Source organism: Furipterus horrens, unplaced genomic scaffold, assembly GCF_987537825.1.
Source record: "Furipterus horrens unplaced genomic scaffold, mFurHor1.1.pri manual_scaffold_2, whole genome shotgun sequence".
Taxonomy (NCBI): Eukaryota; Metazoa; Chordata; class Mammalia; order Chiroptera; family Furipteridae; genus Furipterus; species Furipterus horrens.
Window position 1 is genome coordinate 91,191,570 of NW_028327172.1, and position 20,338 is coordinate 91,211,907.

Sequence of the window (20,338 nt, forward strand, 5' to 3'; positions counted from 1 at the left end):
AACAAGCTGCCTGCCAATTACTGGGGGAGATGATGTCTGGAAAAAGGTCTTCATCCTGGGGAAGATGGGGGTTTGGGGTTGATGGGTACATGAAGTAAATAAGTCAGCAAATAGATGCTATATATTAAGTATCTAATATAAAAAAATAAAGAAGGGTAAGGAGATAGAAAGTTACAGTGGGGAGATGGTTTTTAATAGAGAGGTCAGAAAGGACTTCTCTGATAAAGTGACATTTGAGCAGAGATGTGAGTGTTGAAAAAGAAATATCTCAAAGAAAGAGAAATATCTCAAAGGCAGAGGGACCAGTAAATGAGACTACCTGGCATATTAGAGGAACAGCAAGAATGCCAGTGTAGAGGGAATTAGTGTCTACATAAGTGGAGGAAGAGAGCTAGCCCATTCTCTTTCTGCTATGTGAGGATACTGGAAGAAGTTGGGGCCAGTCTGCAGCCTATAAGAGAGCCCTCATCAGAACCCAACCATGATCTCAGACTTCCATCCTCCAGAACAAATAAAGTGAAATAGAAATTTGGAAATGTCAAGGGTGAAGCAGAGATGAGCAAACAGCTTCATGCTGTGTGAACCAGTTTAAAGGAAGTCAGTGATGGGAGGCAGATGACTGACAGGAAGAATTTCCTAGGGATACACATAAATAAGTCAAAACAGAAGTTCAATGTGTTACAGAGTGATGAAAAGGAGATTTTATTGTATTGAAATAAAAATATCACATTAGAGATGTGTTTTCCTTTCTCTCCCTGTTGTTGAAAGAAAGAAAGAAAGAAAGAAAGAAAGAAAGAAAGAAAGAAAGAAAGAAAGAAAGAAAGAAAGGAGAAAAGAAAGCCAGTGTAGCTGGAGCACAGCAAGGAAGAAGGCCAGAAGTAGGAAATAAAGTAAGAGAAATAACAGGAAGCAGACTACCCAAGGTCTTGGAGGCCATTGAAAGGACCCTGGCTTTTAGTTTGTATGAGATAAGCCAGTGGAGAAGCCTGAGCTGGCTGACATGATCTGCTGTGCAGAAAATGATCTGTGTGGAAACAGGAGGCTGGCTAAGAGAATTACAGTAATCAGGCTAAGTGGTGGAGGCTTGGACTAGGGTAGTAGCCATGGTGGTGAGGAGAAGTGGTTGGATTCTGAATATACTTCAACTGTGGAGCCAGTAAGATGTGCTTTTAGCTCAGATGTGGAGTATAAGAAATGAGGTAAAGATGACATCAAGGGTTTTGGTTGGAAGGTGCTGTAATATATATATATATATATATATATATATATAGAGAGAGAGAGAGAGAGAGAGAGAGAGAGAGAGACGAAGAAGACTCAGGAGGAACAGGTTTGAAAGGAAAAACTAAAAATTTTGAATTGTCATATTAAGTTGGACATGACTCTTAGGCATTCAAGGAAGTGTCCAGTAGATAGTTGTACCTATAATTCTGGTGGTCAGGGAAGAAGTTAGGGCTCGGAATAACTTGGACTTCAGGCAGACCTGGAGAGTAGAAAATATCTTCTCTATCCAGGAGAGAGATGGTGCCTAAAGGGTGGGGGTGGGAACTTTCTTCTCCATCCTTGTGGATGGTGATGGTTGAAGGTTAAGGGGATTGAGGATAATTGAGTCTTTTAGCATTAAGGATAAACAAAATTCAGCCTTGTCCAGGGTGGGAGATAAAGCTACACCATTGTTAATTCTTTCACCAAACATTTATTGACTATCTACTACATATTGGTTTTTGTGCAGATTCCTGGGATGCACAAATAAGTAGTATTTGTCCCCTCTCCAAGAGGACTTCATTGCCTAGCAAGGGAGATAGGCAAATAAACAAATGATAAACAACATAATAATTTCTTTAGGAGAATTTAGTAGTCACAGCTAACAAAGCCTTGGGAGGTAATGGTTAGAAGGGCTTCTCCAAGGAGATAAATAATACCTGGGCTAAGTGTAAAAGGCAAAAGGAGTAAAGAGACAAGTAAGTGGGGAGGTGGAGTTTTCACAGCGGAAAATGTGAGAAGAGTGGTACAGATCAAGGAGTATTCACAGAACTGCAGGTGGTTCCATGTGGAGGAATGTTGAAAAGTGAGGATGGAGAGATCAGCAAAGGCCAGACTGAAGGGACCGTGCGCAATGCTAAAAAGAAAAAATCAAGGCTTGGAGGAGTCATTGAAAAATTTTTAAGCAGGTCACTGGCATGATCATATTTGCTTTTTAGAATGATCAGTCCAACTTCAGTATAAATAGGTGGTTTGACAGCCTGGGAGAACAGTTAGGATTTGATTGTAGTTATCAAGTAGAGAAATGAGGGCTGAAGCAAAACCAAGTGGTAAGAATGAGGGGGATGGGAAAGATTCAGGACATAATTAGAAGGTATAATTATTAGATGTTGGCTAATAAACTGAAAATTGGGTGGAGACATGGAGAGGGATGAAGGAAAGCGAACACTCAGAGATGACTATCAGAATTCAGGCTGGGCTGATTTGGGTAGATGATGATGCCATGGATAGAATGAGCAAACACAGGAGAGGAGCTAGTTTTGGAATTGAAAAAGTGATAGTTGCAGTTCTTTCCATTATTAGATGTTCAGTGGGGCCTGTGGAACACCCAAATGACAATGTCCATGATCACTTAGGATTATGGATCTAGAGGATAGGAGAGAAGGCTGAGATATATATATGGATCAGGGAGTCATAAACATACAGATGGAAGTTGAAATCCTGGGTGAAGAGGAGCTCACCTGTAGAGTCTGTACAGAGGAAGCAAAAAGGAAAGTCCAGGTCTCAACCCTGTAGAACACTAGCATTTGAGGGACTGGCAAAAGAAGAGGATCAGGGGAAGAAACTGAGAAGGAAAAGCAGAAAAGGCAAGAAATTGCAATTGCAATGAAATAGATGTAAGGGGTAAAGTAGGTGTGAGGAGCTCTTTAGGAGTGCTACAAGAACCCAGATGAAGAACCCAAATTGGGTCTGAGAGGGCTGACACTATTTTATTTGAAGAACATATAAATTAGCATGAAAATTAGCATTGAGGGCAGAAGGAATGGTCTGTGAGGAGGCATGGGATTCTAAGACAATCTAATGCCTTTGGGGGATCATAGCATTTCAGTCTGGCTGGAGCTCAGTTTGGAAAAAAGATAGAGATTGATGAGGGCCAGATCATGATGTGCCATGATATCAAAATACTCTAAAAACAATGAGAACCCATTAAAATTTTAAGTTGGAGGCAATGAGATATTCATTCACTACTTCTTTCTTAAATATTTCTTAAGCACACACCATATGTTTGGCACAGGGATACAGTGAAGTAGAGGACACCTGTGATCCCTGCTTACAGTCCAGCAGGGAAAAACAGACATAAACAAATGCTATCTGTGCTTAAGCCTTCAGAGAAGATGTATGGGTATTCCAGGGACCAAACTTTGTCCAGGGTGTCAGAGCTTCTTTGAGGAGTGATGTTCAAACTGGAAGCAGAAGAATGAGTGAATATCAATGGGGAAAAGGTCTGAGCTGGGAGGAGAGAGAGGAGAGAATATAGGGGAAAATATCCTAGGCAAAGAATACAGTGTGCACAAAGGCCCTGAGGCTGAGGTGGTGGGGAGAGGAAGCATAGAAGGCTTGAATGGTCTGAAACATGGGGAGTGTGAGGGAATGTGAGTGATGAGGCTGGAGTGGTAGATGGGGGCTAGAGGATGTAGGATGTTGGAGGCCATGTTAAGGAAACTGGACCACATCACAAGAATATTGGAATCTTTAAATATGATGCTGTTAGGTTTGGCAGAATGAGAGGAGAAACGACAAGAGAACAAGGCAATGGCAGGCAATGAATTTAAAAGACTTCTCTGGCTAGCTGCAAGCAGATGGGCTGAGACCAAAAAGGTGTCAGCCCCAAACAGCAACAAGGCAGGGGTTTTTAAGGGGATAAGGGGAGAGGGAGCTGAAGGGACTTTCTGCAGATGGCTCTGGGGGAGTTGGCTCTGAGAACAGAGAAGTTACTAAAACAGAAGTTACTAAATTCTTGCCAGCAGACTAAGATATCTTTGAAAAGCACAGACAGTCACTGGCATCATCAGTTACTGTGGAAGCAGCAGATTTATTTGGGCTTGCTAAAATTAGAGCTGAATCCCCAGAACCCAGGTCTTATGCCTAAGAGGCGCTTTGTTTACAGAAGATGGGAGATAGGTTTTTGCTTTGGTTCAATCCCAACCAAAGACACCAGCATGGAGAAAAGTGGTGAAGGTACGAAGGAACTGTGAAGGAGCCTGGCTCATTCTCATCATTTATTCAACACATACTTGCTGAACACCTGCAAAGCTTCAGGCACTATGGTAATCACTGACGGTGTAACAGTGAACCACACGGGCATCAATGTGCCCTCATGAAGTCCACAGTGTAGTGGGGAGGGGAAGACATTATACAAATACTACTTGTGCGTTATGAAAAAAGCAGATAGAGAAAATGTTCTGATCCTGTCTTTTCCACAGGTGTCACTGGGACAGTCTCCTTGCGATTGGGACAGTTTTTTCTGCTTCTGATATGAAATAATCCCCAAAATATACCATTCAGCAGAAAAGAAAAAAGCAAATGGTGCAGACCAGTGTGTACAGAATGCTACCATTTAAATAAAAAACTAAAAAGGGGGAACCATATATATACATACACACACACACACACACACACACATATATATTATATATATATATATATATATATATAGAGAGAGAGAGAGAGAGAGAGAGAGAGAGAGAGAGAGAGGAAAACATATCCTTGGGTGAGGATAAAAAAAATTCATCAGCGTTTCCCCCGTCAGCATGAGAAGAATGAGGGGAGAGAATGTATGAAGATTTCAGTTCAAATGAAAATGTGGACAGCTTCTAGAGACATGGCAGCTAATAGCTTCTTTCAGGAATGAAGGGAACTAATATTTAACAAGTCTGGCACTGTGCCAGGTATTGAGTTGGAAGCTCTATGAACATTATATCATTAAATCTTAATTAAAAGAAACTATAAAGGAAGTATTAGTACTGCTTCACAGATGAGAAAGCCAAATCTCAATGGGATTAGGTTACTTGCCCAAAGTCATACAGTTAGTGGTAGAGCCAGGTCTTACCCCAGATTTGTTGGGCTCCAAAGTCCGTTCTTTATATTTCATCTTTTTCTAGGTTCTAGGATAGTAATACTGAGAGAGAGATGCCTGAACTTCATGGGAGGTTAAACTAGATTATCTTAGGTTTCTTCCAAATCTCCGACTGATGAAGCTGTGAGGTCTCCAGGGCAAAACAAAATCTTCAGAAACCAAAGTTCAACACCTTCAGCTATCTCTGGAGAGTTAATGGGCCAATTATTCATGAGGCCAGGAAGCTTGAGACAGGGTTGTTAGGACTGGTGCTCTGCTACCCTGAGCAGAAGCAAAAGTCTTTTACCAAGGAAGAAATGAGGACTGTAAAACAGTGTCTGCTACAGCAGTCTAAGGATGTGTGCTCCTTTCATTGCTAGAGCACTCAAGCCCAGCTTTGGCCTGGCAGTGCCAAAGAAACCTTGCTAGGGGATACATAGCAGGATGGGCAGAGCCAGGTGTCAGCAGCAGGGAGCTGTGGGAGCAGGATAGAGCTGGAGCTGGATGTTGTACGTGGTCCAGAGGCATTTCTATTAAATGAGACAGGATGTAGGTTTGTAGAAAATTATCAAGGAAGCTAAGACCTTGCCTCTGCAGAGTCTGGGACCCAGCATCCTGGGAGAAGCATCAAAGGTTGGAAAATGAAGTGGAAATGGACATTTACAAGCTTCTGTTACTTTTCAGGTCTCTCCCTCTGGGTCTCTGGGCCCCCTCTCCATACCTCCTGTCCATAGCACCATGCCTGGAACAGGTGAGCTTTAAAATGAAGTTTTTGAATTACATTAGAATTCCTTTAAATAATGGGATATTAGAACTGAGAGGTACCTACCTATGTCCCTAAATGTATTTCAAAAGATATTAAAGTCTTCTTTGGAGAAAAAGGGTTCCGTGATCAAGTAAGTTTAGGAAATGCTGAGTAAGCAAAGTTTAAATAAGTATTTTTGTTTTGTTTTGATTGTAGCACTTCTCAGCACTCAGGTACATTATATATTCCTAAAGAAGATGCATGAAAGGCTAAAGGAAGGGATGGTTTTCCAAACCAATTTTCTATAGAATTCTACTTTTCAAAAAAATACCTATAGCATTTCAAAAAGCTAAATGGGATGATCATATGTCTGGATGCGCCCAGGATAATCCTAGAGTCTGCCTCTTGTCCTGACATAATTATCCTTTCTACTCTTCAAAATATCTTGATTTGGATGGTAAAATATATGGCCTTTTATCCATGTAATGTTGTTTGGAAAACTCAGATACAAGAGCTCAGTTTAATGCAAATTTGCCACTGTACAGAGGACAAAAATGAGTTTCAGGGAAGTGAAGCCAGTTACCACAGGCCACAGAGCTGCTTAGCCTGGGACCTTGACTTGGGTCTCCTCATTCCTTGTTGTGCTTTTTCTAGAAGACCATGGACCTTTTTTTGTGGGGGGGGGGGGGGATGAGAACACTAGAGAGGCTGACAATCTTTATTTGTGCTTTCAGCCTCTCTTTTCTTACCTATGCACTTTTCTTTCTTTCCTATTATCTTCCATCCTGAGGTTTCTTTTTTTTGTTTTTTTTTTGTTTTGTTTTTTTTTTATTTTTTTATTTTTTTAATGTTTTTTATTGATTATATTGTTACAACAGTTCCAATTTTCTCCCCCTTGTTCCCCTCCCCCCAGCACCCCCCTCCCCCAGCAATCCCCCCCAAGTCCATACCCCTGGTTCCTAAAAATTAACTATCCCCCCCCTCTCAAATATTAGGACCCTTTGTAATCTTGTAAAGGACAATGGGCGAAGGTCTCAAGCTCCTCTAGCTGCTTCAAGCTGAACATGGTCGTCGTCCTACCTACCCTTGGGTCCAGAAAACCCTAATAAGAGTGGGGGTGTGGAGGGGAGGGTGGCCTTCCCACATGGGGAAGGATCGTGCAGACTCCAGGTCAGTTGGCTGCCTCCGGTCAACGGCGTGCTTGGTTCAACAGGCTGGTGTCCTTGTTGTGTTCTGAGGGCAACAGATTTGGCGAAAAGGGTTAAAAGACATCATTCAATCCATAACTACTAGATGACAAAAGGCAGGGATTAATTTTTCAATGTTCCATATTAGGGAAAAAAAAAAGTTTCTTTGTAAGAAGGTGTGCTAGGCACATCTCGCCTGTCCAGAACCCTTTTGCCCATTATACTTAGTTTGGGCTGAGGTAAATAGTTTAGGTTTTTCCCCCTCTCAGACCTCTGGGCCTTTTCTGTCCAAGCCATTAGGATAGAAAAGAGAAACCCCTTTTAAAGTGAAGCCCACAGACCACTCCATTCTTCCCCAACCCAGCCATTTAGTTCAGCCAAACCGTTGAGTCTCAGGAGGCAGCGCTGCAGAGAGGATTAAGTGAGGCTTATGCGTACAGATAATCACTCAGGTAATGCGATCATAGGCTTATGTCCTTTGAAAACAAAAAACACGTGTTAATTTATGTAACATAACCCGCAAACAAGTCTCTAAATCTGGAGAAGAAACTTTTAAGACGGTTAGTTGCCCTGTTTTATACTCTACTACTGATCATTGTGATTTTCCTTGAATAATAATTTTTCTCCCTAAGGTTACCCTCCTTGTCTTTAAAGGGACTACATTAAGTCCATTTTTAATTTATCCTGTTCATTTGCATAAACATAACAAGAGCAGCAAATGATCACTTATGATCTTTAGTTCTGCTTTGCTGGAACTTACCCAAGGAATATTTGGGGTGACCTTCAGTCTGTTCTTCAGGGCACAGAAGCTGTGCCACATATCTGGCATTCATCCTTGCCTGTACACACCTGTTTTTTCCAAGTCTTTCTGGTCTTTCCTTGTGCCTTAAGGTCACTTCTAGCCATCTTTCAGGAAAACAACCTTCGTTCCTTCCCTGGAAAGATTGCTGTGGACCGCACAACCAACCATGGTACCAGGCCTTTTATCTCACGGGCTTTTATTACCTTTGAAAGTCATTCCCAGTTCCCATCCTGAGGTTTCTTGTTCTTTTGCCCATCCTGCCTCTTGGTCTGGGGCTGCCTATGCCCAGCCCAGGGTGTATTCTGCAATAGGATAATTTTGGCACCTGCCCTTCTTCTGTTTGACAAGTCTAAGACTTGGAGAACCAGCCATGCCACTCTTCAGGGCCTAGTTTGAGGACAACATTTATGCCGGAAAAATCCTCTGGAGCTCAGTGCTGCTGCTAATCTGGCAGGAGCTGGACAGATGAGTTGGGGTAGGGAGAGGGTGACATCCCTGTGGGGATATATATGTTTTGAAGGGCGATACAACAAGGTCCCAGCAGGACCCAGCCACATTATTTTTCCTTGTTTTTGCCTCTTCTTATCCTCAGTAACATCACCCTGTTCCCCTGGGAACAACAGCAGGCCTTCGTCTCCTAGCTCAGGACTTCATGCAAGCCCCACTGCATCTCAAAATAACTCCAAAGCAGCAGCGAACTCCTCCTCCAGTTTTAACACTTCAGGGTAAGATGGAAGGGGACAGAACAGAGACATTACAGGAGGGCCAAGGGACATGTGAAAAGCTGGGTCAAAACCTTGGGAAAGAAAGCTGTCATGTAGTTGGAAAAAGGGAATGGGATTGCAAGGAGGTGACAGAATGGAGAGTTAAACTAAATCTGTAGGGAGTTGGATTTTTAAGAGACGCTTCAGCTAGTGAGCATTCCTGGCAAGGAGCTCATGTCAACAAAGCCAAAATCTCCATCCTCAGTGGGATGCTGGAAATTTCCAAAAAATCCTGTCAGAAAGGGTCAAGTCCTTCACTGGGCTTAGGAGTTCTCCATTTAATGCCAGTAACCCTGTTCTGGGGTGCTGTAATGTGGACTTGAGCTTTGAGAGTGGCTGATACAGTGAGAGAGGGAAGTTAGGATGCAGTTGGGGGAAAGTAACCTCTTGGGTCAAAGAATCTACTCTAAAAAGTATTTTCATAGCTGATGCCTTGAGAGATTCTTCCCTGATTCAGAACAAAAGAGATTTGAAAGTTAGGTGATAGGTTAAAGACCTGAGCTTATCAGAAGAGATGAATCTACTTGTCCAAACCCAGGTAGTTCAGCAAGGCAGCCAGTTCTCATTGGCCAATCACTGCACAGCCCCAAAAGTTGGAGCTCCTCAGCCACCTTCCCCAAATAAAGAGAAAACCATATAATATATATTTTAAAATTTGTTTTGAGATATAATTCATATACCATAAAATGTATAATTTTAAAGTGTACAATTCAGTAGTCTTTAGTATATTCACAAGGCCATGCAACTGTCACTATTATCTAATTCCAGGACATTTTTACCACCTCAGAAAGAAACCCTATGCCTATTAGTAGTCACTGCCCATTCCCATCTTCCATCACCACATTAGCAGCTTTACCATTGACTTGTTTCTTTCTCCCTTCCAGATCTTGGTACCGATGGAATCATCCCACCTACCTCCACTGAGACCAAAAAGTTTCTCCTTTTCCACCTGGCCCTGTATTCCCCATTGGAAGGAAGGGAGTCATCCCTTTTCTGTATGAACAGATTCCTTTCAGAAGAGCAGAGGAGAATCCCCACTATCACTGAACCTAAACTCTTTTCTTCATGAGCAATGGCCTCTGGAGATTTAAACTGTGATTGAACTATGTGTTGTCTTCTAGTGTTCTTGAAATATACACCAATCCTAGAAGTTGACCTTCCTTGCCTGTGCCCCACTCCATCCTCTAGTTCTAAATATTTCAGACAGCATCACTGGTAGTGATGTTTCAGAGAAAGGACATCTTACCATGATTGTCCAATTCATTCTGGGGACAGTCATTTGCCTGGTGTGCCAAACTGCCAGAAAGGGAGATAATGGTTTTAACTCTGAATTTAGCCACAATCTCTGAGCTACTTCTAAAATATGCAAAAAGATTTGAATATGATGTCTCCACCAAAGCCTTGATGTTCTGTCTGTTCAGCAAAGTTTTCTGACTGAATCTTGTTTCACCCAATATTCTCTTTAGCTTTGTTCCCGTTTCTAGAGTCAAGTCCTTTCTCTTTACAGGAGGCTAAGTCCCTCAGTTCCCTGGGCATATTTCTCTAGTTGCAGATGCTCTTCTGTCTGTTACACCTGTCACAGAGTTCAGGAGCATTTGTTCCTTCTCACCTTCCCTGTGTTTTTTCTTATCTTATTCTCTCTCCCTTCTCCTGGCTGTAGAAGGAAGAACACAAAAGCAAACATGCAACAATTATGCTGGCAAAGTACCTGTATACAGCCCTGTCCTGTTTTTGCATTATGTTCTTCTCTCCTTAATGTGGAATTTCCCAACAAAATGTTTAACTCAGGTGTGAATTTTGAACATGTCTGTAACATTTTATCTTCTTTAAAAAAAGAGAAGAATTGAAAAATACCAAAGTGTGAAATACTGTGCTAGCTCCCACAAGAGTTCCCATGTGGGCTAGGAATCCTTGTTAACTTCCTGGAAACATTATTTTAAGTCTCCTTTGTGGACCAATGTGCTGAGATGTAACAGGAAGCCATTTGAGAAATGATAACTTAAAAAAAACTTCATCCAAGGAAAAATTGAGATTCAGAAGAATCTCACTGTTCCTAAATAAATTTGTATAGCGATAATATAAACTATTCCACTATTGATAAGAAGAGGTTTAGACAATTATTGTGTCTTTTGTTGTGGGGTGATGTGAGTGCATATGATAAAGTGGGATGGTAAAGGTGTTTCAAATTAATACATTAAGTCTGTTACTCCACAAACTAATGCTAAATGTGATGTACATTAAAGCAGGGCTCTAAAGAGTTAAGAGTTCTTACTCCTTTTTGACAGAACTGTCTTGAAGGCAGAGAAGGTAATACATTGGTTTCCTCATTTTGTAAGTGGGAGAATGGTAACTTTTAAGGTCATGTCATTTGAAGACTTAAGCGGAGGCTAACAGCTCATACCTCAGGTATCCTGAAGGTCAACTAGTCATAATTCACAATGGAAAACAATAGATGTTTAAGACAAATAATAATTTAATAATCATATATGTTTGACTTTGGAATGTGCTGAGACTTTGATGAGGGGCTGAAGGGGCAGGAAATCTATACCTGTGGTTTTTCTTAGGTTAATAAAAATTTAAATAGTTACCATTCCTGAGGTTAAGCATTGACCTGTGGAAAAGGGATGACCTTCAAAAATATAATGGCTGAAGGGGAAAAACAAAAATTGCAATTAGACATTTGTTATAATAAAAATATTCATTTGGAAAATCTATACATAAATGATTAAGAGTTAACTGTTCTTGATATTTGATTGGGGCTCATATTAAGACTAATATTTCATATCATGAAGTAGGAGAAGGATAGTTAAAAGGGGCTTGGTATCTAAAAAAGACAACAAGAAGAGCCCCCAGTAATAGTTTAAGTATATAAAGGGACTACTCTGCTACCTGTGAGCCCTTATGCACAGACACATGTGTACTCTCCCTTGTATACTCATGGGTGCCAGAGTTGACCCTTTTCTGCAGCAATCCTGGCTACCTTGACATCTTGCTCAGGTGAGTGCTGTTAGTTGATCTGCACTGTCCAAGATTCTGGTTTTCATCCATTTGAACTTTTAAAAAAACACCTTTCTTTCTTTTTCCTTTTTTTACAGCAGTCTCAGGTTTACAACAAAATTGAGAAGATGGTACAGAGATTTCTCATATACCACCTGTCCCCACATATGCATAGACTCCCCCATTATCAATATCACACATCAGAAAGTACATTTTTTTTTTTACCAAGAAGGAAGCTACATTGATACATAATAAACCACCAAAAGTCTACAGTTTACCTTAGAGTTTATTCTTGGTGTTGTACATTCTATACAGGCTTGGACAAAAGTATAATGACATATGTTTATCATCATAATATCATTCTGAGTATTTTTCACTACCTAAAAATCCACTGTGCTCTGCCTATTCATGTTTCCCTCCTACTACTGACACCCAACAACCACTGATCTTTTTACTGTATCCATAGTTTTGCCTTTTTCAGAATATCATATAATTGGAATCATATAGTATATAGCCTTTCCAGATTAACTTTCACTTAGTAATATGCATTTAAGTTTCCTCCATGTCCTTTCATGGCTTGATAGCTCATTTCTCTTTAGTTCTGAATAATTGTCTGGATGTACCACAGTTTATTTATCCACTTATCCATCTACTAAAGGACATTTTGGTTGCATCCAAGTTTTGGAAATTATGAATAAAGCTGCTATAAACATCTGTGTGCAGGTTTTTGTGTGAACATAAAATTTCAGTTCCTTTGGATAAATACCAAGGAGCATAATTGCTGGATTTTTAGAGTACATTTAGTTTTATAAGAAACTGTCAAACTGTCTTTCAAAATGCTGTACCATTTTGTATTTCCACCAGCAAGGTATGAGAGTTCCTGTTGCTCCACATCCTTGTTGGCATTTGTTGTTTTCCATGTTCCAGATTTTGGCCATTTTAATAGGTGTGTAATGGTATCTTATTGTTTTAATTTGCCTTTTCCTGATGACATATGATGTGGAGCATCTCTCCATAAGCTTATTTTCCATTTGTATATCTCCTTTGGTGAGCTATCTGTTAAGGTATTTGGCCCATTTTTCAAACCAGTTGTTTGTTTTCTTACTGTTGAGTTGTTTGTTTTCTTATTGTTGAATTTTAATAGCTCTTTGAATATTTTGGATAATTGTTCTTTATCAGATGTGTCTTTTGAAAAATATTTTCTATCAGATCTATGGCTTATCTTCTAATTCTCTTGATATTTCCTTTTGCAGAGCAGTTTTTAACTTTAATAAAGTCCAGCTTATTAATTATTTATTGCATAAATTATGTCTTTGATGTATCTGAAAAGTCGTCATCATATTCAGGGTCATCTAGGCTTTCTCCTATGTTATCTTCTAGGATTTTTATAGTTTTATTATTTACATTTAGCTCTATCATTCATTTCAGTTCATTTTTGTGAAGGGTTTAAGGTCTGTGTCTAGATTAAATTTTTTTTTTTTTTGCAGGTGGATGTCCAGTTGTTCCAGCAACATTTGTTGAAGACTAACATTTCTACATTGTATTGCTTTAGCTTTTTGGCCAAAGATCAGTTGACTATATTTATGGGGGCCTAGTTCTGGGTTTTATATTTGATAGAATATAGAAATAAACCGAATTATAGTCTAAAGGCACAGCCTCCCGTAGCTTTCATTGTCCATTGACTTGGACAGTTGCCGAATAGATTCAAGCCTGAAAATGAGCATTCATTTACCTTTCATGTCTGCATGATTTAATAAAACTCACGATTTCAGTAAAGTTCAACCAAAGCTTGGTTAGCTTCTTCAGCATCTAATTAGGCACAAGAGAATCTAAGGGCAGCAACCAGTCATTGTCCAATGAAAAGAAGGGGGAAAAAATGTTGCTGCTGCTTTACAAATTCCGTACTTAGATCTTCAGTTGACTCCAGACCTGTGGGCCCAGCTGTGGGCTTCCAATACTTCTGGTCTGACTCAGAGAATGAGTTTAGTCCCAGGGCTCAAATTAGGAATCCTGGCCTGAGCACCCAGGCTTCAGGCTCAGTGCCTTTCCTCACTGTGCACTCAGAATGCTCCTATGTACATTTGCTGACCCTGCTGCTTCTCCTGCTAGCCTGTGGGGAGCTTCTTATAGTTGAGGCTGTATCTTTTTAGTTGTATCCCTATGACTAGCATTGTGACTAGCATATAATAGGCAATAAGATAAAAAAAAATTTAATTGATCTTTTTTTTCTCTAAACAACTTCTAACGCCCTTCACTGAGGTAAGGAGCTGTGAATACAGAAAAATACAGCACATATCTGGAGGAGATTTTAGTACAGTAGAAGCAGTGTATCTTGATGATTAAAAGCATGACCTCCAGAGCCATATTGCCTGGGTTCACATCCCAATCTGCCTCCTACTAATCATGTCACCTTGGGCAAGCTCTGTGCCTCAGTTTCTCACTTGTAAAATGAGAGTAACAATAGAGTAACTCAAAGAGTTGTGAAAATTAAGAGTTAACATGGGGGGGCAAAAAACATGAAACTTAATTTATTAAAAAATTGTGTATCTGTTCTTAAACTTGAGTTACCTTCAAAGTACTCTCCATTTGATGCAATACACCCATGGAGACAGTTCTTTCCCCACTGCTCAAAACAGTTATTGATGTTGATGCCTTTTAGTGCTTCTGCCATTTTTGTTTCACTTCTTCCATGTTAGCAAAACATTTCCCTTCGAGGACTTTTTTTAACCAGGGAAACAACAACAAAAAAAGTTGCTCAGGGCCAAATCAGCTGAATAGGGAGCATGGAGCATGGGGGTCATGCTGTTTTTGGTCAAAAACTGCTGAACAGTCAGCGTGGTGTGGGCAGGTGTGCTCATAAATCACCCATCATGAAATGGGCAAATACACTGAAATAGTTTAAAAAAAAATTCACTTAAGCCCAAACACAGCCTCTCACAACAATGCCAGCTGGTAGATTCATACAACTAGAACTCTCACCTAGCAGGGGAAACCTATACTACAAGGGCGCACCCTTCAGAAGATAATTCTGTTTTTTTATTGGGGGGGGGGGTCCCTCTCATATATGTAAAGTGCATGGAACTGTTGGTGGTGAAACAGACCAAGTGTTTCACGTGTGGAGTTAGACCAACCTTGGTTCAGCAACCTCAGTACTTGAGTTCTAGCTAAGAAAATATTCAGAACCAAGACTCAAACTATCAGAGAAAGTTTACTTAGAGTTACAGAGGTAGGAAAAGTGAGACAGCTGGGTGTCGTATCAGGAAACAAGTTACAGAGACAAAAGAAGAGCCCTTGGAGCTTAGGAGAAAGAAAGGGAAACATAATGCATCTGGGAGGAAGAAGAGGAGGGGAGACAGACAGGAAAGCTTTAGGCATGCTCCCGAGAGAGAGCAAACTGAGTCCTCCAGCAGAGGTGGATTAAGGTCGGTTGAGGACCCGGGCTCAGAAGAAAACATTGGGCCCCTTAAAAAAAGAGAGAGACATGAAAAATAAAAATACATGTTAACCATATTTTTAAATAAATAAAAAATATTATGTACTACTGTTTTATTTCTAATAAAATTTGAATATAATAAATGTATAAATAGCATAATAATAATCATAAAGTTTTGAACTAATAGTTGAACATATGTAAAAGGATAATTATAATGAATGATAGTATATGTATAATAGGAGTAACAATCAAAAATTTGAACAAAACAATCATAGAATTTTACTTGAAATTAAAATTACAAATGTGAAAATATTTAAATAAATTTTTTTCTTGCTTTTTGTTTTGCAAACTTATTAACTTTCTCATCAAAATCAATAAGTTTAAGTAAATCGCTCTTTCTATATAAAATAGCCAAATTATTTATCCTCTGACATTGAATTTCTTAGATAATGTTTTACTCTTTTTAGACAAGAAAATGAGCGTTCCCCCAATGTGTTTGAAATTGATATGGTTAACAAAATTTTCAAAATAATTTCCACATTTGGAAAAGTTGCTTTCATATCTAATACTTTTTTGTATATATTATTAATTGATCTCTTGTCCTCTTCATCTAAAAAATTAAAAATTGTTCCAACTCACTTTTTTTAATATGCTTTATTGATTATGTTGTTACAGTTGTTCCAATTTGTTTTCCCTTTGTTCCCCTCCACCCAGTGACCCCCATGCCTCCAGCTGTCACCACCCCTTAGTCCATGCTCATTGGTTGTACATATAGTTCTTCTCAACATCTTCCTATATACTCCACTCCCTCCTACTACGCATCTTAATTCCTCTACCAGCTCCCTCCTTTCCCTTCTTCCCCCTCCCAGCTGACCTCCCCTCAATATGTTCCCATACCTATAATTCTTTTCCCACTCTCATTGCCTACTTAGTCTGCCTTTGTTTCAATTCCCTAGTTTCTGCTGTTGGTTGTTGTGATACAGTTTTCATTTTAATGTTCATAGTTTTGATCCTCTTTCTCCTAAACAAGTCCCTTTAACATTTCATATAACAGTGGTTTGGATCTGATGAATTCCTTCAGTTTTACTTTGTCCTGGAAGCACTTTCTCTGCCCTTCTATTCTGAATGACAGCTTCACTGGATAGAGTAATCGTGGTTGTAGGTTTTTGATTTTCATTCCTTTGAATATTTCTTGCCAGTCCCTTCTTGCCTGCAAAGTTTCTTTTGAGAAATCAGCTGATAGTCTTATTGGGACCCCTTTGTACATAATTCTCTTCTTCTGTCTTGCTGCTTTTAAGATTCTCTCTTTATCCTTAATTTTTGACATTTTGATATAATGTGTCTTTGGTGTGGTTCTCCCTGGGTCCAGTTTTTTTTTTAACTCTCTGTGCTTCCTGGACCTGTAAGTCTATTTCTTTCCCCAAGTTAGGGAAGTTCTGCTTCATTATTTTTTCACATAATTTTTCAATTTATTGTTCTTCTTCACATTCTGGCAACCCTATGATTCAGATGTTGGCCCACTTATAGGTTTCTGAGCCTCTCCTCATTTTCCTCACTTTTTGTTTCCTCTTTCTGCACTGGTTGACTGTTCCTTCCCCATGTTCCGATTTGTTGATTTGATCCCAGGTTTTCTTTCCCTCACCATTTGTTTCATATGTGTTTTTGTTCATTTCAGCAGGACTAGCCTTCATTCCTTCTCCATTTGTTTAAGATCTGCTATCAGGTCTGTAAGCATTTGTATAACCAAAGCTCTGAACTGTGCCTCAAAAAGATTTCCTATCTGCTGATCTGTTAGATCAGATATTTGCTGGCTGGTCAGCTGTGTCACCCGGATCTCTATCATGATCTGTGTCATCCTGACAGTTTTGTGTTTACCTTTGCTTCCTGGGCGGGGCTGTCATACCTCCTGTGCTATAGGGGGTGGAGCCCCATGCACTCATCACTACTGGGTGACCCTTCTCACTACACTGTGGCGTTTTGTGTGGGGGCAGGGGTCCAAGATGGATTCTTGCCATTTACTCTCCACTGAGAGACCAGGAGCTTCTCCCTCCATCCCCACCCCTTCTGGCCTTCACAGTCCGAGGCAATGGGGGTCTGTCTTCCCCGGTGTTGGAATCACAAGCTGATGGGTCTGGTCTGCAGCCAGGGGTGCTCCCCAGGTGTTTCTTGCCTCTTTTTAAATATGGGTCTCTGTGCTTACCACCCTCACCACAGCTGCCACCGCCAGCACAGCTTGACCTCTCCAGCCCGCTTTCACCCCTCCTACCTGTCCAGACAAGCACCACTTCTTTATAATTTCATACATTGGACTTCCATGTAGCTTTATTTTCTGGAACTTCTGGTTATTTATTGTTTTGCGGTAGATGTATTCCTTTTTAGTTGTGGAGGGAGATGGAGCATGTCAGTCTAGGCCTCCATCTTGGCCGGAAGTCTCCAACTCATCTTTAAAATTACTTGAATCAATGTCATCTTTATACATTTCTATTTCATTTTTAATGCATTTTTTCTTTATAAGCACAGAAAACTATTTTTAAAACTGTAAATGAAACAAGTACATATCCACAAACTAATTTACATCACTGCGTATTTGTGTATATCGTAAGTCTGCACTGCAGGAGAACCTTCGTAAGTATAAAGTAGCAAATACGATTCTATTGCTCTGATGAGTGCTAGCGCAGCCACGCAGGACCTATGCAGCATAGTATGTGTATAGTATGCAGCGGAGTAATGAAAAAATGAAAATAAGCAAATATAAACATGCTGTCAGGTTTTACTGCTGATTGTAAACTTGTACGTAATTAAAATTGCACATATGAAACCAAACTTGGTGTCATTAGAAAAAAGTGTAAAGTTGGGGTTTTACGGGGCCTTTCAGAAACAGGGGCTCATGATGCGCACCCAGTGTGCCCGCCATTAAATATGTCTCTGGATTTAATCCTCCAGTCCTAAGAGCTCTTAATAGTGGGGATATTTAGGGAGGTCCCAGGAGAGGATTTCCATAGAATATTCATCAGCTTTCCAGGTGTGTCCTCTCAGGGCCATCATCTCCACTGATTGGTCAGTGCCAGGGCAGGGGATCATTAGTCAGTGCAGCTGGTCCTGATGTCAGCCAAGGCATCTCTTGTTTTGCTGTTTTTTGGGGGCCTAGTGCTGAAACACAGCTGAAGCTTAAATGTATTATATTTTATGTACATCAGAACCTCATCGTCCTGGGGGCTTAATGCTTAATAGCTATTTTCCAGGCCCCTTGTTTGTTCCCTCTCTAAGGGGGTTTTACAACATGACTAGTAATATGCTAGGGGAGAAAAGATCAGGAGAGGATCTAAACCACATGATCTGCATTATGAAAGGTCAGGGGGTCTAAACCTGAGGGCAAGGTACCTGTTTTCCCAGTTTTGCCTGTTCCTATGTACCCTGGGCTTTCTGCCCCAGTGACCTTTTGTACCTGGCCCATCATCCTTGCCTTGCTCATGTCTGTCTAACTGCCTACCACAGAACAATGTTTGGTACATTAATAAGTGTTATCTGTTATTATTGTGATTATTATTGTTAGTCAAATAAATTGGGGGAGAGCTTCCTGTCCCCTGCTGTCCCTAACAGTCAAGAACTTTTCTGAAGGGATGTCACTATAGATAAGGATCTGATTTGGTGGAACAAGAATTGTGCCCAAAGATATGTAAATTAATAAAATTTAATCCCTGGCAATGTAGCATAAATCTGGCATCTCAATCACTCTAGGATAAAGGCCCAATAAAATCTCCACTGGAAGAACTGACACCTTCCCTTATCCCTCACCCTTTAGACTTCTGAAGCCTTTAATACTCTGTTCTTTCCTGGGGAACAGAACAATAAGAAAGTTTCACATTCAGACACTGGAAGGAAAACAAAATACTGCAACAAGAATAAATAGGAGAAAGTTCAGATTTGCATACATTCTACTTAGTGAAATGGATCTTTTCATGTGTTTTTTCTTCAGGCTATCATAACCTCTATCTGGTCTATTCCAACCTATTTGTGACAGGTTGTCTTCAATTCGTTTTATACTGATTTTAGTTGAGTGTCTGTATAGCAGGGATTCTTAACTTAGGTTGCACATTGGAATCATCTGGGAAGCTTTAAGTAGGGTTGCTACCCACACAGGTTTGGATTTATTTTGGGGTGTAGTATGGGCATTGGGATTTTTTTTTTTTAAAGAAACTACAGTGATTCATTGTGCTGTCAAGGGTGAGAAATACTACCCAGATGTGCATACATATCACTGGGAACCTTGTCAAAATGCAGATTCTGATTTAGTAGGTCTGGGGTTAGGGTCTGATATTCTGTGCTTCTAACAAACTCAGGTGATACAGATTTTGCTGGCCCTACATACTTCAAGTAGCAAGGGCTTGGAGAACATAATAAAATTATTTTCTTGTCCAAAAGATCATAGGTTTCCTGTTATTCACATAATAAGATGATTCAACTTAGCATTTTTGGCTGCCATCAGCTATTTAAGGTCCTCCAACAGCAGTGGTTCTCATGTCACTAACCATCTCATTGACCCTGTGGGCAGGTTTTTTTTTTTTTTTATTTTTTTTATTTTTGTTCTATTACAGTTGTAGCCATTTTTCCAGCATTGCTCTCCACTGCCCCACCTCTCCCACTCCCAAGTGGGCACATTTTAAAAGATACAGATTCCTAGGCCCCACACCAGGCTCGCTAAATCATAATCCTCAAGGTGCAGCCTGCACAAAGGGTATTTAAAAAACACGTTCCAAGTGGTATACATAATAAGATTTAGGAGCCACAATATGCTTCCAATATACTTTTCAAAGTTCATTTACTATTCATTCAACCAGCAAACATTTATTGAACCTGCCTCATACCACGTTCATGGGAAACAAAAATGCAAACAGTGTTAATCCTTAACTCTTGAAGGGGTTGGCAAGACAAATGACCAAAATAAGACTGTTTACTATGTACTATTCCTGGACCTAGCCTAAAGGCTCAGTCCTCTGCTCAAGATCTTTTGCTTTTATGAATGCCTGGGCCTGTCAGGACCCCATCAATGCCTGTGCTGATCAAGCCAGATGCCCTCTTTGCTGCATTTTCAGGTCTACACTTGTTTGGTCATCTCTTCAAATTTAATTTCCTTGGTATTAAAATAGATCCAGAGGAGAGAAAGGATTTACCCAATGTGACATAACAACAATAATTAACATTTACATAGTGATTTCCAAGTGCCAGCCATTGTTATAAGCACTTGACACATGCAAGTGTGTAAAATTCTCACAATAACCTAATGAGAGCTATTATTACTATACCTTATCTATGGA

At 40.1% G+C, this 20,338-nt stretch overlaps 1 protein-coding gene across 15 annotated transcripts in view; it reads left to right on the forward strand.

Annotated features, from left to right (window-relative positions):
• Positions 1-15,170, forward strand: part of POU2F3 (POU class 2 homeobox 3) — a 111,201-nt gene extending 96,031 nt beyond the window's left edge. For 13 of the 15 annotated variants that reach the window (XM_090266121.1, XM_090266122.1, XM_090266129.1 and 10 more), the window contains 3 exons: positions 5,780-5,846; positions 8,422-8,554; positions 9,478-9,593. In XM_090266121.1, coding sequence (XP_090122247.1) covers positions 5,780-5,846; positions 8,422-8,554; positions 9,478-9,517 — 240 coding nt within the window. In that variant the 3' untranslated portion in view covers positions 9,518-9,593. Of the gene's footprint in view, positions 1-5,779; positions 5,847-8,421; positions 8,555-9,477; positions 9,749-13,077 lie in introns of those variants that run through there. The other 2 variants (XM_090266135.1, XM_090266130.1) reach the window with 2 other exon arrangements.
• Positions 15,171-20,338: the final 5,168 nt, after the last annotated feature.